Raw genomic sequence first — 17861 nt, 5'->3', positions numbered from 1 at the left:
TACGGCAACGCACTGCAGGCGGCTTCAGCTAACGGCGACAAAGACATCGCAATGCTACTACTCGACAAGGGCGCCGACGTTAACGCGCAGGGTGGATTCTACGGCAACGCACTGCAGGCAGCTTTAGCCAAAGGCTACAACGACATTGTGATGCTGCTGCGTGATAAGGGCGCACTGCGGGCGGCTTCAGCTGGAAGCCACACAGACATTGAGACGCTGCTGCGGGAACACGGCGCATCAAGATCGTCTCGATAGCCTCATCATCGTTTAGTTATGATTACATGATACAGTGATGAAGTTATGACTTTGCCGCGTGCGTTGCTATAAAGCAAACATGAAGCGTAATGTTTAACCCCTATCCTGGCTGTGAACGGGTTGTCGAGCTCTTCCTCTACGCTTGTATGTCACGTCTAGTCACCACTTTTTACGCTTCAGATTTGAGTGCGTTGCCGGACTGCGGTGTGGTTTAGACCACTAATCGGGTTTTATTATCTATTGTATGAGTAATATTGCTGAGGGCGATGTCATGTACCTCGAATGGTGGAAAAGGCTAAATTGATCCTAGGTACTGTTGGCGTTGAGCCTTTTGGTATAAATCTATAAGTCTATAAGGATACGAACTTTCATACAATTGATGGAACAATGTTGCATTAAAACGCCAAAAAGAACATGACTCTGCGAAAAGAGCTGACAGGCGCCACCTGAACGACCATTCGTTGCCACATCTGCCACCAACTGGGAATAGGTCGTCATCGCGAATGATGATTTGGCAGGAAAGGTGTGTGCATGGCTGTAAATGTCTATGCTCGTTCCTCACCGCACACGCTGGGCAAGAGAGCGACGTGAAAGATCATGTAGGACACTAAGGACGAAATTTTCCTACATTTACGGCGGTTCTGTACTCCTGGAAATTGGCGACAGCAAATTCCAAGTTTGGAGAAGGAGTATCAGAAGGTTGTACGGGCGGGATGATGGATGGAATAGGATTATCGGTCATATCGCGAAGCATGTCCTCCGTAAAGAATCGATGTTTCCATTCCATGCCTGGTAAAATACCCCACCTTTCGAACCAGATCCCTCGTTCCTTCCAACTTCTCTTAACTCTCTCATACGCTACTGTATTAATGTCTGCCACTTTGAAACCTCTGGCAGTTATATCTAACTCTTGTTGGATTCGCTTCCGTTCTTTTGATACCTGATAAATGAACCGAAAGTATGGGCGGGAGTTCTCGCGTTCACGTTCCTATGAGGCCATCCGCTCTTCAAGTGGTCGTTCGTCGTCGTCGCTTCTCTCTTCGATCGACGTGGTCGCTTCTGTCTGTAGGCCGAACAAACCCAGTGGTCTGAGAAATTTCCCATCAAAAAAGCATTCTTCGTGCTTCCACCTCCACTCAGTGTTATGATCCCACTTTTCATTCCATATGCCTTCTTCGACCCAGCGCTTTTTAACAGTTTCCCAGATCTCTGACTGGCTGCCCATCTCTGACTGGCTGCCCCGCGGAGGTGTATACGGAGTCCGTCTACGTTCTTCCTTTAGCTCGTATTGGAACTGCTCTAGTGGTTTTGAGGCCTCACACTCTTTTCTCAGCTGTTGGCGACGTTGCCCCTAAATTGGACCTGTCAACGGCGAGGGGGGCGGGGATGTATTTGGACCCGGTGTCCATTCTGCTTTCAAAGGAGACATGAGTATTGTTAATTGTTTGTTTTAGTTGAGTGGAAAAGGTGGGGATCTGATGTACGGAGACGACTGAGGGAAATGGACTCAGTTATAACCAGCAGGAGAATAAAGCGAACTGTCGATAGAGACGCGATTCAAAGGAGTTGTTCGCAAGTGTGGAGATATGTGTATTTGCACGAGTTGTATGACAGGACAAAGTGTAGCCCTACAAAGAGAAGCTTGCCTTTCGAACTACTGTTACTTTGTTACAAGTACTCCTGGATGACCAATTTGGGACAAAGGTTGATGTATTTACAGTCAACGTTCAACCTTTCTTGTGTAAGTTTCTTTGTGCGGTCCTTGAATCGTGAACCAGCTAGAATAATTGCATAAGTAGTCCAATTTACTCCATACCTGAATTATGCTTGAATGTTTACATGGATAGAAGGTACTGGAAGCTAGCAGGTGGCCAGCCCCACCCCCTATGAGCTGTAGGATGTGTCGTGAGACATGCATTTAGCTACGGCGGCGCGGGCGGCCACACAGTCGATTCAAGCCGCCGACTGTGCATCTTTTCATGGCGATTCACAGACCAATGTAGGACATGTTCAAACAAGCCACCAAGCTCTTCAGTTTCTCCTGTCTAAGCTTGATGGTCATGGAGTGAGACCATTCTACTCCGAAATCCATTTAAGGCCTTCCCTCCCAACTTGAATGTCGTCTTCTTTCATCCATCCATCCATCATCATCATCATTCACTTTCGTATCATCTTTCATCCATCCATCATCCTCGCTCACTTTCGTACATCTTTCATCCATCCATTCATCATCCTCGCTCCTATCTTCGCTCAATTATGCCTCGTCCTTACCCGCATGAACATGCTTTGTTCTCCCTTCGTCCGTATAACGGCAATGAACTAGCCAGACGTATCATCGATCATCCCAACAACTCCCACAATGTTTCGTTGTGCGATGGTATACCTGCTCTTGATGTAGGCTTTCACCTACGCAGAAATTCAAGTTCCACCCTTGCCGAACTCGGGCGACACCAACACGCCGATATTTACTTGGACGGAGCCCATTTCTCACGAACCCAATGCTCGTTTGAGATTGTTGTGGACACCGGCGTCATTATGCTCCACGACAGATCGTCCGGAGGCACTACTCAATGCCATGCCTCCGATGGTGATGATGCCGCCCCGTTCCAGTATGGACGCGCCCAGCGGAAGGTCCTTGTACAAAAGGATTTCAATACAGTAATTGGAATGGGGGGTACATGGAATGACCTCCTTCAATTCGAATTGGAATGGCACCGTACTCCTGCAGAGACGGCGGAGGCGATCAGAAAGTACAATGCGCAAGGTTACGATGTAGTGGAGAACCCACGCCTGGCTACGACAAGGCCCGCGACGCCACCTGGAAGATCGGCACCAATAAGATGTCTTAGGGTACATAAGCTTGGATCAGGGTCTTTTGGCACAGTTCATAAAGCTATCGATGTAGACTCGGGAGAGGCCATGGCCGTCAAGACGATAAAACGACCCACAGGAGAACAGCAGCAAGCCAAATGGGAAAAGATGTTGGAGCGTGAAGTCGAAATACTCCGTAAGACAAAACATGTAAGCCAAACTTCCTCAATCTTCTAGATGACTTAACACTGATATCTCCACTAGTCTCACATCGTTGAGTACATTTGGGCGCAAGTTCAAGGGACAGGGGTAGCCATCTTTATGTCCCTGAAGGAAGGGAACTTACAATCTTTAATCGAGCGTGGAGACCATAAACCTGGTATTATTGCGGACTCCGTCCTTCCGCAAATGCTGCAAGCGCTCGATTGCATCGCATCGAATAGAATCGTTCATCGAGACGTAAAGCCAGAGAATATTCTGTATGTCACTGATCGAAACGACCAATCCGGGTTCCGCTTCCAACTGGGAGACTTCGGGTTCGCCAAAAGTATTGCCGATCCCGCATCGGTCGCGGGTACCTACATTTTTATGCCCCCCGAGCTGTTTCAGGGCGGGAGTAACACCACCAAATTAGATGTTTGGTCACTCTTTGTGACAATGATGTGGACATTGGATACACAGGGATTTCGTCAGAATCAAAATTATTATCAGAGCCAACCTGCAACGGTTGTGCAAGGTTTAGTTCGACTTGTAGCTTCTCCCGGTGGGGAGCTATCACGGATCCAGAGAATGGCAATGTTCGACCCGGATCACCGTGCTTCTGCAGCAGAGATGCTTGTGGATTTATTCCCAGGAATCCCACTCAGCAATCCACAGCATGCCGTCCCGCATACGCCAATCGCCCCCGTCGAAGCTCCGAACCCAGCTCCTTACGCCTTGACACCTCCTGTCACACGAAGCAAAACAAGAGAAATGCAGAGAAATGCCGCCGCAGCTCAGCATCATGTCGAATAATCCCACGATCCAATGGAGCACGACTTCCCCAAGCATTAGACATCAGCTCTACAGACTTCTCGTTATTGACGATTTCCAAATACGTCATATTTGATACCCCCGTCTGTAATGAATGTACCACCTCTGGCGCTATATTCAACGACATCAGCATTGCTTTTTCTTTTTCTTTTCTTTTTTAAATTTGGGAGGCGGTGTCCGTCTAGGGAAAGATTGCGATGAGATCGATCCAAATCTGCTGGCAGTCAAGACAGAGAACACAATGAGATGGCACCCACACGATGAACTGTAACTCCGGAATCCGAATCCAACACTCATTCGCAATCTTCTCCACCACGCCGAAGCACTCGCCCATATCGAGTGTCCTGTTCTGATGCCCTGTCGCCGTGACGACCAGCGCGTCGTACTTTTCGCCAGTGTCGTACGGAAGCGGCTTCTCACACGCCATCCTGCACGAATGGTGTAGATGTCCCTGGAACGCAGCGACAGACGTGGGCGTGCGGCTATCGCTGCAGGTGAGGGTTCCGTTTACGTACTTGGTCGGTTGCTCGTAATCTCTGCAGTCTGCACGGGCCTGAGGGATCAGTGCTAGGATGCATAGTGCGTAGAGTGAGGTAGGGAGATGCATCGTGTGCGGCGGGTTTTCTTTATTGGTTTTTCCTTGGGATGTTTCTTTTCTGACTTAATGATAATCAACAATACACAAACCTATTCTCCCCGAAAAAAGAATGACTTGCAGTGATTGAGAAATTCTGCGCGCTCTTATATGAGTCTTGTACGGTTCCTGTCTGGTCGGAACTTGAGTCTGCATTTGGATTCATCTAGCCACGCTGTGTTGCCAAGAGGGTGAGTATATTTCCGGCAATATACGCAACCTTGCACGAAACCTTCCCATTGAAGGCTCGATATTGAGGCATTGGAAATTGAGAAGTGCGTTTTGATGGAGATATGTTCGTCGCAGTTGTAGAACTGCTGCCCGGGCGTTGTTTGATTCTTATATGTTTCCTCTCAGCGAACTTCAGGTGATCCATGGAAAATCCATTGCGACGTTACAATGCCAGTGAGCGGCGTGTTGCAACATGGCAAGTATAGGACGCCTGGGCTGCTATGGTCGCGCTCAGGGTATGCCGAATAGATTAATGAAGGTCTAGTTCCCACACGACCCTAAATTGCAATGCGACAAGAATAGAAAACATAAATGTGATGAGGCAACCCGTTTGCTCGGTATATCGCGAGGCGGCGTCCTATTACCGAATGACGAGCGATATTCCTATTTGGGAACAGAGAATTTGGGTGGAGTCCTTTTTCAGGATACTTGCATCTACATATATTATGATCTTGCAGAGCCTTCAAAATGGAAAGTATTTCATTTGAAGAGAGAAATACAAGCAACTTTTGAGCGGAATTCGTTTGGCATACTCTGAGAGTTTCTCCCATCTCTGATTGGATTGGCAACTGAAACTATTTTTAACCCTCATCCCCTATGAACCCATCTAGTGGACAATCTACTATACTTCTGAAATTCGAACTGAGAAACGTCGGATTCCTAGTACCAGAGCTTGTTTTATGTTCACGCGGATCTGACGCCATATCGCGTGACGATGTTGACCATACCCCAACGCTTACAAATACGATCGAACGTGTACGAAGCGAAGGATTGCGGAGTTCTTATCATTAATCTCAATCAGATATCTCCAACATCCCCTCTCAATTTATAAACATTTACCAAGCAACGAGTGTTCAAGCTACCTAACATTCATTTCTTGCGTGATGTCGTCTCCTTTAGCGACCGTCGGCGTTCTATCAATAGGGCAAATGGGACTTGGAGTAGCCAAACTACTCGTCGCTCACAATTACCATGTCATCACCAACGTCTCCGATCGAAGCTCCGCGACCCAGGCTCGTGCACATGATGCACAATTAGGCCTCGTCCAAAGCGACACGGAGCTCGTGCAGCAAAGCGATTACATCCTATCCATAGTCCCGCCCCGGGATGCTGTGGAAACCGCACGACGAATCCTCTTCGCGTATGAAACCACCAATAAACCAACCACTACCCAACCTTTGTACTACCTCGACTTAAATGCAATCTCCCCTTCAACCGCAACCTCAATTGCCGACCAGTTCGCGCAGAAGGCACCTGGCATCCGCTTCATCGACGGCGGCGTAATCGGCGCTCCGCCATCGCCGTCCTCATCCTCATCCTCATCATCAACTTGGATTCGTCCCGGGATTCCCCTATCCGGACCTCACCCCCTCTACACCGCCGAGAAGTCTGGTTCCCATCTCGCCGAAGTGCTCAACTCGCGGCACCTCGGTCCGAAGATCGGGTCCGCGTCCGGGGTGAAATGTTGCTTCGCGGCCATTTCGAAGGGCCTCACGGCGCTGATGCTGCAGTCGTTCACGACGGCGAACGCGCTGGGCGTGCTCCCGGCTCTTCATGACTACCTAAAGGAGTACAATCCTGCGGCGGCCCAGCGAGTAGATAAGAGCGTAGTTGGCTGCGCGCCCAAAGCATATCGGTGGGTTGAAGAGATGAATCAGATTGGTGATTGCTTTGCGGAGGATGGTGGGTGGCAGCAGCAGGCGAAGGTTTTTAGGGAGATTGCGCAGGTTTATGAGGGGTTGGCTGGGCTGGTGGAGAGGAGAGGCGGTGTTGATGGTTTTGAGGATGCGGTATCAGTTGCTGATGCTTTGAGTAGGGATCTCGATGATAAGGAGGCATGAGGTCGGGATTGAAATGGCCGGGAAATGTGTTATGGAATATTTATGAGTATGAATGATTTAAAGCATTAAGACCTACGACTGAATTGTGAAAGAGGAAGAGTGTCCCAATTAGCTTTCACCGTGACACTGACAGTGGCGGATGATGATATCTTGACTAGAAAGATGCCTGCAGAGGATAACACACTGGCATGGAGGCAATCTCCCTATTACAATCACAGAAACGATTAATCTATTTCACTTCCATCTCCAGTATTTGCCCAGTCCTAAGAGACTAATTATTACATTACATAGCAAAATCATTGAGTCATGAAGTTTTCAATCCGTCCGTTGACTCGGCCCTACCTACACCGAGCCATGGGACCCTTTTGCGCGAACCCGCGCTGTAAATATTCCGTCATCGCGGTTTCCCTTCCTTGCAAAGGACTAGACCCCGGACCCCAAATTGCGGAGATGAGGCTAAAGATGCATACCGGCGATCTCGGTCGCTTCCAAACCTGGAGAAAGAAACAACTCATAAGAAAGCACCACCCAATGCCCTCAATGGATACAACGACATTCAATTCCCGTTCACCATCACGGTGTTCATACCACACAAGATGGCTCCGCTATCGACTTGGCTGCTCCCACTCATATCACTCATCCAAACCTCCATCGCAGCAACCCCCCCAACCGTCCACCTCAACTATGGCACCTTCGCCGGCGCCTACTCCCAACCCTACAACCTAACCTACTTCCGCAAGATCCCCTTCGCAGCACCTCCCTCCGGCCGCAATCGCTTCCGCGCGCCGCAACCCCCTCTTCAAATCAATGGCACGTACGACACGGACGCCCCCTTCGACATGTGTCCGCAGCGCACCGTCAACGGCTCCGAAGACTGCCTCTACCTCGGCGTGTACTCGCGGCCCTGGACCGCCTCGCAGCCCCTCCGCCCCGTCCTCCTGACCTTCTACGGCGGCGGCTTCATCCAGGGCAGCGCGACGTTCACGATCCCGCCGTCCGGATTCCCCGTGCTGAACGCCAGTCTCGCCAACGACTACGTCGTCGTGTACTCCAACTACCGCACCAATGTCTTCGGGTTCCTGCCCGGCGAGAAGGTCGCGAAGCACCCAGAGGCAGACCTGAATAACGGGTTGCTGGACCAGCGGGCGGCGTTAGAGTGGATTCGGGAGAATATTGGGGGCTTTGGCGGGGATAAGGGGGATGTCACGATTTGGGGGCAGTCGGCTGGGGGAGGATCCGTGGTAGCGCAGACGATTGCGGAGGGGAATCGCGGGAGGGGTTTATTTAAGAAAGCGATGGCGAGCTCACCGTTTTGGCCGAAGACGTATAGGTATGATTCGGAGGAGGCGGAGCGGTTGTATGAGTTGGTCGTGAAGGGCGTGGGGTGCGATGGGAAGGAGGATGAGATTGCGTGTTTGAAGGGTGTGGATGTGCAGAAGCTGAGGGATGTGAGCTTGGGGATTTCGACGAGTCAGCAGTATACGACGAGCACGTTTACTTGGGGCCCGTTCATTGACGACAGCTTCTTGACAGAGGGTTTAGCGAGCGTGGTGAAGAGTGGGAGATTGAATGCCGGCGCGGTGCTGAGCAGTTACAATCTGCACGAGGGCGAGAACTTCATACCGCCTGGTTTCGCAAATGCTGCTGGATCAGGGGGGTTCAACTCCTCAGTCGCTAGCTTTGATCGTTGGCTTGAAGGCTTCCTGCCTCAGTTTGGCAAAGGCGAATTGAATAGGGTAAAGGAGTTATATCCAGAGAGCGGCGTCGCCGAGGAGATCAAGTGGAACACGACCTATGAACGGGCGGGGCTGATATACAGGGACCTCATTCTGGCGTGCCCAGCTTATTGGCTTGCAAACACCGCACGCAAGGGTTGGTTGATGGAGTACACGATCGACCCTGCGAAGCATGCTTCTGATACCGTATACGTGAGTTCGCTTGTTTAGCAACAAGAGATCTGAGCTGACTGTCCCAGTGGAACACAATCAATCCAATCCAGAAGTCGGATCCGCTGATCTACGAGAGCCTTGCAGGGGCAATGGGCAGCTTCGCACAGACCGGCGACCCTAATGCACACAAGATTACCAACGAGACAGTCGTTGGAGTACCAAGTCTTAAAAAGAAGGAACAATTTGTGGTGCGAAAGAGTGGTCCGGCGAGAGGAAACATCAGGCTTCTGGAGCGTAGGTGCGACTTTTGGTTGCGAGTGGCGGATAAAGTTCCTATTTAGATTACTGAATATGTCTTGCATATAAATGTACAAAGTGGATATCGTTCTTCTCTGGTCAGAGACCAAAATCTACCTGGTTGGGCAAAGCTACGTCCTTATCGGTCATGCACCCGTATTGCATCCAAAGCGCAGCTGAACTACTGGAGCAAGCGCAACAATGATGTAGATGGTTCAGCTGGCAATAATCCTGGCCTGGTAGCATGGAATTCTCTTGTGCTGGGTCTTCTATAGAGAAGAGAGACTTTCCGAAGCACTCTTAAGGATTACCAATCAAAGTGCCGCGTGGAACTCCAGTGCAGAAGCAGGCATTCGCTGCACAACCAGATAGCCTCTTCCTATGCTCGACAACTCTGTTAGATGGGCGGAACGTTGACGTTCGCGGGTCATCTGTGAACGGTTTCAATGTTTGGCAACCCATTTCACACGTGCTTCCACCCCTTCTCCATAAGAACCTGCATTTCATTGATCAAGCAAATCAGTCCTCGCTCTTTCCCTTCCGTACCTGCCTCCCAGCGTTTGACTCTTCCCCGCACGATCCATTCCTTGAGAAGGGGGGTTGTCGTCCAACGCAAAATCCGGTTCTTCCATTTAGCTTCCAAGATGCCGATAGATGACAAAGACGCTTCGGGGGCGTTGATGGCTTCGTATGCTGCTATGGTGTAGCCGACCTTGACATTCGGATTGAGATAAAGGCCCTTGGTGACGGAAAGGGGGTTATCCGCGTGTATGAGACAGCATTCCGATCCCTCCAAATGCGACGCTGCAAGCGAATCGGGTATCGCTCGGAAACGAAGAGGGGGCGATGCAAGAAAAGGTTCCACTGGCATAGCAACTGAAATCTATAGTCAGCATGATCCTCGATCAAGTACGATCAGTAAGTCCTAGGCGGAGTCTTCTCCTTACCCATTCCGTTCCAACAGGACGTCACCGGTACGGGCTGGAACCGCTCCATCGCACGTCGAGAGGTAGAGGAGCGAAAGTATGGCCATGTACTCATTGCAGTCTCATGGCCATCACTGTCCCTCAGCGCAAACGTGTCATAGTAATATGGAGGCTTGATAAAGTCCAGTGAACATGCTGCAGCGTAATTTCCATTGTTCGTGTCCAATAGGGTAAGAACATCGGATGGCTGTTACCATTAGTACAAAAGATTCACGTGGTAAATATTGAAGTCACCTACGGTAAAGATAACATCGTTCAAAAAGAGAACCAAGTCAAAATGCTGCCCCTCCTCAGACATTGTTCGAAGAGGCTCTAGCACGCGATTGCGCAAATTCGCAAGGAACGGGATGCGGCGCAGCTCTTGCGATCCATGTGGCGACCGTACCCATCCATCGCTAGTGGGTTCTTTGACGAGTTCGTCCTTGTGGGTAGTATTCGACATGTCGATCCGGTGGGGAACCTGGAAGTCGTTTAAGGCATTGTCAAGCTCATTCAATGCACCCTTTGTATCATCCCAGCTTCCACTCTCGTAGATTGAAACGAAGACATTCTTTGGGCCCAGTTCATGGACTAAGTCCACCAGGGCAGTATTCCACCTGTCCCTCAGAAGACCTGCATTATTGTAGTGCTGGCTTGCTATATATATTCGCTTTGTGTTCGCTGGCGGAGATCTTGTATGTAGACTTGCGGTTTGAGAGGAAGTTATATGAATTATTCGAACCGTATCGGCCAGGAATAAAAGAGCGAGGAGGACGACAAGGACAGGAGATCGAAGGAGGCGTCGGATGCGGCGGAGGGTCTGGGTTCTGCGGCCCATTAGTCTTGTATCAGAGTGCATGCACCGTAGAGAGAGATGATGGCAACGAAGAGGCACACGACATGAGAAATAGCGAGTCCATGGATGTAAGAGAAATCAGGCTGCAAACGTACCTTTGAAATGAATCCTTTAGGAGCACAGAACCGGCCGCAGCACTCAAGTGAGCACAACACCAAGAATGGGTGAGCAATGCCGCGTACAGTTGAGTCTCGAGAACGTATCGCCAAGTTACACTTTATTGCACGAACATAGTATAGCGCATCTGGGCGGACCACCCCTGGACAGTTTCAACCAATCAGAGGACACCCCGCACAAAGGCACGCTTGCTGCAATTGGCAATGCCTTTAAGGATTCGCTCGTCAGGCATTGGCGCATATGGAATTGTGTAAGATTATACGTCTCATAGTCAGCCTAATATACCTCGGACCTCACCTCCCCACAGCGCCATACCATCCGATACCCAGAACTGCTCCAATGATAATGGCCAAGGCCGGAGGTACACCGAACCAAGCATTTTCTGCATATGTCACAGCGGCGACAACCACCCACCACGGCTCAAGAGCCAGACTCTTGCCGTTTGTCGATTCGGGGGTGAGATATCCTATTTCCCATAACCTGTAGACGGCAGTAAAGACGAGGCCTACCGCAGTCGCGTTGATACCTCTCAATAGACTGGCTGCCCACGCCTTGGTACGAAGGATGCGCCAGATGGATTGGACGCCTAAGAAGATTAATAGACCCGGCGAGAATATACCGACAAAACTAAGAAATGCACCAACAATGGTTACTGTCTTCGTCGGTGCTAGCGTAAGAGCTCCGAGGTATACACTGAAGTTGAAATTCGGGCCTGGGAGAGCCTGAATGATGGCGAGTCCTATCAAGAAATCGCGCGGTGAAACCCACCCAGGCTGTACGACATACTCTCGTAACAGAGGGATGACGACCGGGCCGCCTCCAAAGATGATCGTCCCCGCAAGGTACATATTGGCGAACAAATCGAATATCAAAGGGCGTGTGCGAAGAGTACCGCGGAGCACCATGACAATGACGAAGGATACTGAATTGTGTTAGAATCATTCTCAAAGTCTAGTAGTGACGTTGGGTACTTACTTAAGAAGAATGCAATGATACAAGAGGCGATCTTAATCGATATTCCATGTGTTGTGGTGTCAGGTGCAGTCTCTGCTTGCTGTAGAGTCTGCTGGTTCAAATTCGTCAAGGGAGCTTGGGATTCAGATCTTGCAAGATCATTGCGGTCAGCCTGCGGACGTCCTCTCATGCTGGAAGCTGGTGTACGCCGCTGGACGCCATCCTGTCCATTCGATCTTTCGCCGAGGGGAGTAGAGTCGACGACCTCAACAGTGGTGGCTTCTTGATCAATAGGAGCCGAGTTATTCGCGAGCTGCCTTCTTCTCCAGCTTGCCTTCATCTTGCCAATCTTCCTCTGTAGCCAGAGATCCCATACCAAAGCAACAATACCGCCAATTGCGATAAGCATCGGGAAATACCAAAGCGCGTTGTAGCACAATCCTGCACAGGCACCAGCGATCACAAGAATCCGAGTAGCGTTATCTGTAATCGCCCTGCTCGCCAACTGCGCTTTCATTAGTGGTCATCGAACGTATTGCATCTATCCAACTGACCTGGACAGCAGCTAGAGCAATGATGCCCACGGTACTCGCGTTCATACCAGTCAACAACGCATATACGATCGGCGGTAATTGATCTGGCATTCGCTGCACTCCCAGCGACAAGGCGTACATTGCAGTCGCTGCTGGCAGACTCCATAGTAGGAATACGAATACGGCAGGTATCAGACCAGCATGCATGTGTGCGATTGCAAAGACCATTTTTGTGCTGGCAGGTCCGGGAAGAGCCTGGCTGACAGCAAATAGTTCTTGATACTTGTATTATAAGCTTCATCCAGATCGATTGCGACGGAAGAGGCGACGTACAGTTTGTTCATCGATCCATTTTGTCTTTCCACCTTTCCCTTCGACGAATCTTTGGTGGATGATTTGAAAGTGTACTGGGGGTCCCCCGAATGCCTATGAAGTGTTGATTAGTCCTGCGGCATTGGCTACTGTGAAGTGACCATTCAGTCTGAATCACGCACCGTGAAACCGAGATCCCAGGTTCGGGCGAACACCTCCAGGAGTCGCTTGTACAATTTTTCATTGTTGGCCCTCAACGTGAAGCGCTCATCTCTCGAGTACGCCCGGACGGCCCTGAAGATGTCGAGAAGCGGCATTGCTCTTTGAGGTGTGGCAATGGAGTCAATATATGTTGATAATGATTACGTTCTGAAGGAGATGGATCAGGCAGGCGCAGATTAGTCCATTGTATTCCGAGGTTGAAGCGCTCTACAAATTTTATCCTGTAGGAAGAGAGGAGCAGGTGCGCGACTGAGGCAGGAAGCAGATGTGCTTGATGGCAAAAGCTCCTGGTGGCATGGCGATTGCCATTCCACACCAATCAGACAAGTCAAAAATGACGAATTGCGGAGGATGAATAGGCCCGTCAGGTTCGCCAAGGTATGGCGTAGCGGAATGAAGCAGCTCGGCTGTGATAGGTATACTAAGGAAGAACACTTGAGAGGGGCAAGTATAGGCGAGCAATCTGCCCCGCAACGGACCTCCGAAGTTGCTAACAATATTATTTGCATCAACACTTCAATTCGCAACCTCGAGTTCGCTGCATAAACGAGCAATTGATTCACCCAGGTCTCCAGATTTCTTTCGAGAAAAAGACAACGATGGCGACAGTGCGACCCATGCGTCCGGACGATCTCTGGCGCATAACCTCCACGAACCTCGACTACCTCACAGAAACATACAACATCAGCTTCTACCTCGAATATCTCACAAAATGGCCAGAACTATGCCGCATAATCGAAGGCCCTGATGGAGAGATCGAAGGCTACAGTAAGTCACACATATCCACACCATCCGCTCTGCATTCCTCTCTCCCCGCTGCTCAACCACCAACCTTCCCCTGTCTCCCTACCTACCTACCCATTCTCCCAATCACCAAACCTCCAACTAAAGACCCCAAAGTCCTAGGCAAACTAGAATCCTCCCCCTTCCCACCTCCCACGACACCCTACCACCCCTCCACCTGCCCAGACCCAAACTACCTCCCCTGGCACGGCCACATAACCGCGCTGACCGTGTCCCCCCGCGCGCGACGCCTCGGCCACGCAACGCGGCTCTCGACGTCCCTCGAGGAAGCCTCCGACGCCAACGGCGCCTGGTTCGTCGACCTGTTCGTGCGGGCGAGTAACGAGATCGCGAAGGAATTGTACCGCAAGATGGGGTACAGTGTGTACAGGACGGTTGCGAACTATTACAACGACGGGGAGGATGCGCTGGATATGCGGAAGCCGTGTAGTAGGGATAAGGATCGGGGGTGTGTTAGGGAGGATGGGGAGAGCCATAGGGTTAATCCGGAGGATGTGTGGTGAGGGAGGGGGTTGAGAGACTGCGGCGATTTTTGTCGGCTTGCTAATTTATGAGGGACCAGTGGGACGGGGTGGTGCACGAGCTGGGGATGAAGGGAGGGTGAGTTAATGATATTTGGGGATTTTAGGGCTGGCTTCAGAGATTTGACGAGCGAGCATTATGTAGGGAGGGAGAATGGAGGAGAAGAAGGGCAGAGCTTTCGGGAGGCTTGCCAACGAAGCGCCCGGCACGCTATCAGAACGACGACATCAGGAAGACGATGTTTCCAGGGAAGAGGGTGAATCGTTATCTTAGACCAAGTTAATCCGGTCACACATCACGCACCACAACCAACATCTACGACGAAACATCAATCGAACATGATTCATTTCAGTCCATGTGGACTACGTCTATATTATGTACCATGAAGATACAAAAAACCTCAGAATATACATCCTAAGATCGAAACAGGGAAAACACACGCTATGAATCACAAACGACATGATGGAAAATGGAAGCTGTATGAACGAGAAAAGTGAAATAGAAAGAATATTGATTGTCCGCCATGCCTTGCCTTGCCCAAAATGGGGGTATATAGCCAAAAATAATATAAGAAAAAAAAGAAAGAAAAAATCTAGAAAACCGTGCTGCACATATGCCTCTCCTCTCCTCTTGCTCGTTTATTTGAGAAATGCCGGGTGTGAACGTGATGTGTCGTCGGGGAAGGATGTATGCCACCACTCCAGTGGATATTATGTGCCTTCCAGCGATATGTCGTCGTTGCCGATAGACCTCCCGATCCTTTAGAGAGCGAAAGAATTCACGCTCGGGGCGGCACTCGCATGCGGACTCCCCGTCCTCGTCTGGTACGCCCTCTGGTCATGCATCACGCTCCCATTATTCCCACGCGCCATATGCCTCGCCTCGCCCACACCACCCGCACGACCATTCACCCCTCCACCCCTCACCGCACCCGACCTCATCCCCTCGCCATCCTCCACCCCATCATACACCGCCCTCCTCGCCCCAGCCGGCGACGGCGACCCCCTCCTAACATCACTCGCGACCGGCGGCGCCTGCCTAAACCTCCTGACCGGCCCCGGCACCTTCTCATCGTCGACCAGCACGACCATCCAGACGCCGACGCTGCCGGACTGCCCAAGCAGCGGCGTGCAGTGGATCCAGCGCGGGCGGCCCTCCTCGCTGCGGTCCGCGAGCGACGGCGCCGCCGTCGACAGCCAGCGGATCTTGGCCGTCACGCCGCGGGTGCCGTCGGCGAGGGCCTCGGCGACGGAGTCGCGCACGCGGGAGGACCCGCCGATGCGGTCGAGGAAGCGGGATTGCAGGACTCCTGGGACGCGGAGGGAGGGGGAGGTGAAGAGGATGCGGAGGGAGGGGTAGGGCCGGATGAGGAGGTACTGTGGGCGTGGTTAGCACGGTGGATTTCGGGATTTGGATTGAAAACGGGTTGTGGCTTACATGTTTGTAGACTCCCGAGAGCCTGCCCTCCGCCTTTGGCGACGGCGCGACGGTGGTCTCGGTGTCGCTGTTGCTGGGATCCTTGATGAGGAGTCGTGGTCTGTTCCGCATGCTCACGTCGTCCCGCTCGTCGTCGACGTGCTCGCGATGCATGTTGCCGCCGAACTTGCGCACCGTGTCGAGCTCTGCGTTGTTGAACATCTCGCTGAGCTCCTGGAATTCGTCTTTCGGCTCTTCCGCGGGGGCATTGCCTTCTTGCACCTCTAGCATGCGTTGGAAGGCGTCAAGCCCAGCGCATTCTTTCACGAGGTTGCTGACGTCGACTTGTGCGCCGATGAAGTAGCGGATTATGCCCCGGGAGTCGAGCAGCGGGGCCATCATGAGGAGATTCATGAAGGGGGAGCCGTCGCGGCGGCTAGGTTGTTCGTTAGCATTACCACTACGAAATTAAATGTTGTAAAATAGAACATACTAGTTTAGGAACAACTCGTTAACTTCTTTGCCCTCCTTGACAGCTTCTCTCAGACGCGCAGTGCTGTAGCGATTCGTCTTCGGGCCCTGCAGGAATCTGCAATTCCTGCCGATAGCATACGACACACCATACTGCGTTGTGCGGTGGAACTCTATCTTGTGTGTTAGATCTCTACTCGAATCAACAGTGTTGCATTCAACGTACCTTCCGAAGCAAAAATGATTGGGTTATCCGCGCGCGAGGGGTCAGTAAGACAAAACACCTCGGCAAGACCCTCGCTCGCCTCTCGAAGCAAGGGAGGCAGGTTCCCCGTGACGCGTTTCCGGATGCTGACGCTGACGACCTGGATGAGGATGTTGGTGATGAAGGCCGGGAGGTCTTCGCGGACGAGCACGTCGAACGCTTGTCGTGCTCGCTCTTCTAGGATCGCGTTGACGGTGGGTCGTGCGGAGTTCTCGGTGAATGCGTGGCCTTCTAGGGGTTCGAGTGCTTCGGCCACGGCGTTGGCGTAGTTGATTGCCTTCATGGCTTTCAGGGCATCGAGGTAGTATATCAGGACTGGGACGGACGCGGGACGTGCGGCGCTGAGGAAGGCTGTGAAGCGGAGGAGAGAGGGTGTGTCTTGGAAGATGGCTTGGAGATGCTCCTTGGAGAACAGTTGCTCTGAATGGGCTTCGAGCGAGAAACCGCCTCTGCCTGCGTCCAAGTCGTGGGATGCTAGGAGGTCGAAGGACGCTGGGTCATCTTCGAGCAGGGGCGAGAGCCGTTCGAACTCCTCGGCGGCACCCTTTTGTTGGAGCGGCACCAGGTTCTGGGTCGCGACTGAGGACGCAGAGCTCTCATACGAAATGACGGAGTCGGCAGAGCTCGTAGGTCGGCTGTAGAGCTTCGATGGGGTAGCCATAGTGGAGGATTGACCACTTGACGATGAGCGGAAGAATCGGCGTGTTCTTGAGGGGGTCTTCCCGCTGGAGCTGGACCTTTATGTCAGTGCTTTGGACAGCTAGTGAAGTGCACAGCAGGCAACCCTTACCTGGTCCTGGTGGGAATATGGATTCCACGACGAGTGAAGTCTGGAGGAGGTGGAGCGGTGTCCTCGGTGGCCGGAGGAGAGTCGATTGGAAGAGCACTTTCCAGCAGATCGAAGTCTTGTATCTTACTCGGGGGTGTCTGAGGAGGTTCTATGTGGGAGGGAAGCGGCTCTGGATCCTCTTCAACCTGACGAATGTCCTGAACGAGAGGTTCGCCGACCGCCCCGGCATCATTGCTATCTATATGAGAGAGTCTATGGTGGTGGTGGGGATGTGATATGACGCTATCGACAGCGCCAGGCCCATCGGAGGAGCCAGCAGCACTCCCTCCCCCGTTGGACAATGACATTCTCTTGAAATGGAAAGGACCGGAGATGGAGACGTGCTTGGAAAGGGAACCATGAACTGAACGCCTTTTGAACATCTGTGCCGACTATCGGGAGGGCACCCACGGATCGAAAGCGCAGCAAAGGTACCAAGCAGCAGATCTCAATTTTTTGATATCTGGGGAAACGAAGGGCACTATTAGATTTAGGCGGAACTACTTTTTTTTGTTTGAACAGGAAAGATGGGCGTGCTATGACGAGGAACCATGGTCTAAGAGAGACTACAAGAGGACTAGGGAGAACGTACCAAAGGGGGTTGA

General features: G+C 51.6%; 9 protein-coding genes across 9 annotated transcripts in view; 5 read left to right on the top strand and 4 right to left on the bottom strand.

Moving 5' to 3' along the window:
- The window catches only part of BU24DRAFT_405156 (uncharacterized protein), a gene marked incomplete at both ends in the record, with an annotated part of 4447 nt that extends 4192 nt beyond the window's left edge, over positions 1 to 255 (top strand). The window contains one exon of the mRNA XM_033525687.1: positions 44 to 255. Coding sequence (XP_033390615.1) covers positions 44 to 255 — 212 coding nt within the window. The remainder of the gene's footprint in view (positions 1 to 43) is intronic.
- Positions 256 to 2511: 2256 nt separating this feature from the next.
- BU24DRAFT_458146 (kinase-like protein) lies at positions 2512 to 4080 on the top strand (the record flags this gene model as incomplete). The annotated part of the gene is made up of 2 exons (XM_033531598.1): positions 2512 to 3276; positions 3331 to 4080. 2 exons carry the CDS (start codon positions 2512 to 2514, stop codon positions 4078 to 4080), a joined length of 1515 nt encoding a protein of 504 aa, XP_033390614.1.
- BU24DRAFT_417918 (uncharacterized protein) lies at positions 3750 to 5142 on the bottom strand. Its single transcript, XM_033526849.1, has 2 exons — positions 4356 to 5142; positions 3750 to 4209 (listed from the first exon to the last, which is right to left on the bottom strand). Exons 1-2 carry the CDS (start codon positions 4703 to 4705, stop codon positions 4143 to 4145), a joined length of 417 nt encoding a protein of 138 aa, XP_033390613.1. The 5' UTR covers positions 4706 to 5142; the 3' UTR covers positions 3750 to 4142.
- A 340-nt stretch (positions 5143 to 5482) lies between these two features.
- BU24DRAFT_417916 (6-phosphogluconate dehydrogenase C-terminal domain-like protein) lies at positions 5483 to 7062 on the top strand. The gene has a single exon (XM_033526848.1). The coding sequence runs from the start codon at positions 5848 to 5850 to the stop codon at positions 6802 to 6804; it is 957 nt and encodes a 318-aa protein (XP_033390612.1). The 5' UTR covers positions 5483 to 5847; the 3' UTR covers positions 6805 to 7062.
- Positions 7063 to 7076: 14 nt separating this feature from the next.
- On the top strand, positions 7077 to 9264 carry BU24DRAFT_41462 (alpha/beta-hydrolase). Its single transcript, XM_033526233.1, has 2 exons — positions 7077 to 8732; positions 8780 to 9264. The coding sequence occupies exons 1-2, from the start codon at positions 7401 to 7403 to the stop codon at positions 9032 to 9034; spliced, it is 1587 nt and encodes a 528-aa protein (XP_033390611.1). The 5' UTR covers positions 7077 to 7400; the 3' UTR covers positions 9035 to 9264.
- Positions 9265 to 9453: 189 nt separating this feature from the next.
- On the bottom strand, positions 9454 to 10793 carry BU24DRAFT_337261 (glycosyltransferase family 69 protein; the record flags this gene model as incomplete). The annotated part of the gene is made up of 3 exons (XM_033523083.1): positions 9454 to 9866; positions 9938 to 10163; positions 10215 to 10793. The coding sequence occupies 3 exons, from the start codon at positions 10791 to 10793 to the stop codon at positions 9454 to 9456; spliced, it is 1218 nt and encodes a 405-aa protein (XP_033390610.1).
- Positions 10794 to 10989: 196 nt separating this feature from the next.
- Positions 10990 to 13327, bottom strand: BU24DRAFT_384862 (chromate ion transporter). The gene is made up of 5 exons (XM_033524861.1): positions 12910 to 13327; positions 12749 to 12841; positions 12437 to 12697; positions 11904 to 12387; positions 10990 to 11850 (listed from the first exon to the last, which is right to left on the bottom strand). The coding sequence occupies exons 1-5, from the start codon at positions 13042 to 13044 to the stop codon at positions 11222 to 11224; spliced, it is 1602 nt and encodes a 533-aa protein (XP_033390609.1). The 5' UTR covers positions 13045 to 13327; the 3' UTR covers positions 10990 to 11221.
- Positions 13328 to 13548: 221 nt separating this feature from the next.
- BU24DRAFT_430647 (n-acetyltransferas-like protein) lies at positions 13549 to 14256 on the top strand (the record flags this gene model as incomplete). The annotated part of the gene is made up of 2 exons (XM_033529825.1): positions 13549 to 13717; positions 13856 to 14256. The coding sequence occupies 2 exons, from the start codon at positions 13549 to 13551 to the stop codon at positions 14254 to 14256; spliced, it is 570 nt and encodes a 189-aa protein (XP_033390608.1).
- Positions 14257 to 15282: 1026 nt separating this feature from the next.
- BU24DRAFT_332765 (uncharacterized protein) lies at positions 15283 to 17052 on the bottom strand (the record flags this gene model as incomplete). The annotated part of the gene is made up of 4 exons (XM_033523047.1): positions 15283 to 15651; positions 15713 to 16127; positions 16185 to 16335; positions 16389 to 17052. Coding segments are annotated over 4 exons (1599 nt in total), but the record flags the coding sequence as incomplete, so codon positions are not given.
- Between the last annotated feature and the right edge of the window lie 809 nt (positions 17053 to 17861).

This window comes from Aaosphaeria arxii (genome assembly GCF_010015735.1).
Source record: "Aaosphaeria arxii CBS 175.79 unplaced genomic scaffold BU24scaffold_1, whole genome shotgun sequence".
In the NCBI taxonomy this organism is placed as follows: Eukaryota; Fungi; Ascomycota; class Dothideomycetes; order Pleosporales; genus Aaosphaeria; species Aaosphaeria arxii.
This window is presented reverse-complemented; position numbering and strand designations above follow the sequence as displayed.

Bases quoted from the DNA above. Each gene is read 5' to 3' on its own strand.
- BU24DRAFT_384862 (XM_033524861.1), bottom strand. From the start codon at position 13,044: ATGCCGCTTCTCGACATCTTCAGGGCCGTCCGGGCGTACTCGAGAGAT. The intron at 12,842-12,909 runs GTGCGTGATTCA...AACACTTCATAG, and splicing joins CCTGGGATCTCGGTTTCACG to GCATTCGGGGGACCCCCAGT. The intron at 11,851-11,903 runs GTAAGTACCCAA...AACACAATTCAG, and splicing joins TATCATTGCATTCTTCTTAA to TATCCTTCGTCATTGTCATG.
- BU24DRAFT_41462 (XM_033526233.1), top strand. From the start codon at position 7,401: ATGGCTCCGCTATCGACTTGGCTGCTCCCACTCATATCACTCATCCAA. The intron at 8,733-8,779 runs GTGAGTTCGCTT...TGACTGTCCCAG, and splicing joins ATGCTTCTGATACCGTATAC to TGGAACACAATCAATCCAAT.
- BU24DRAFT_417918 (XM_033526849.1), bottom strand. From the start codon at position 4,705: ATGCATCTCCCTACCTCACTCTACGCACTATGCATCCTAGCACTGATC. The intron at 4,210-4,355 runs GTGGGTGCCATC...CGTTGAATATAG, and splicing joins CCGGAGTTACAGTTCATCGT to CGCCAGAGGTGGTACATTCA.
- BU24DRAFT_417916 (XM_033526848.1), top strand. From the start codon at position 5,848: ATGTCGTCTCCTTTAGCGACCGTCGGCGTTCTATCAATAGGGCAAATG.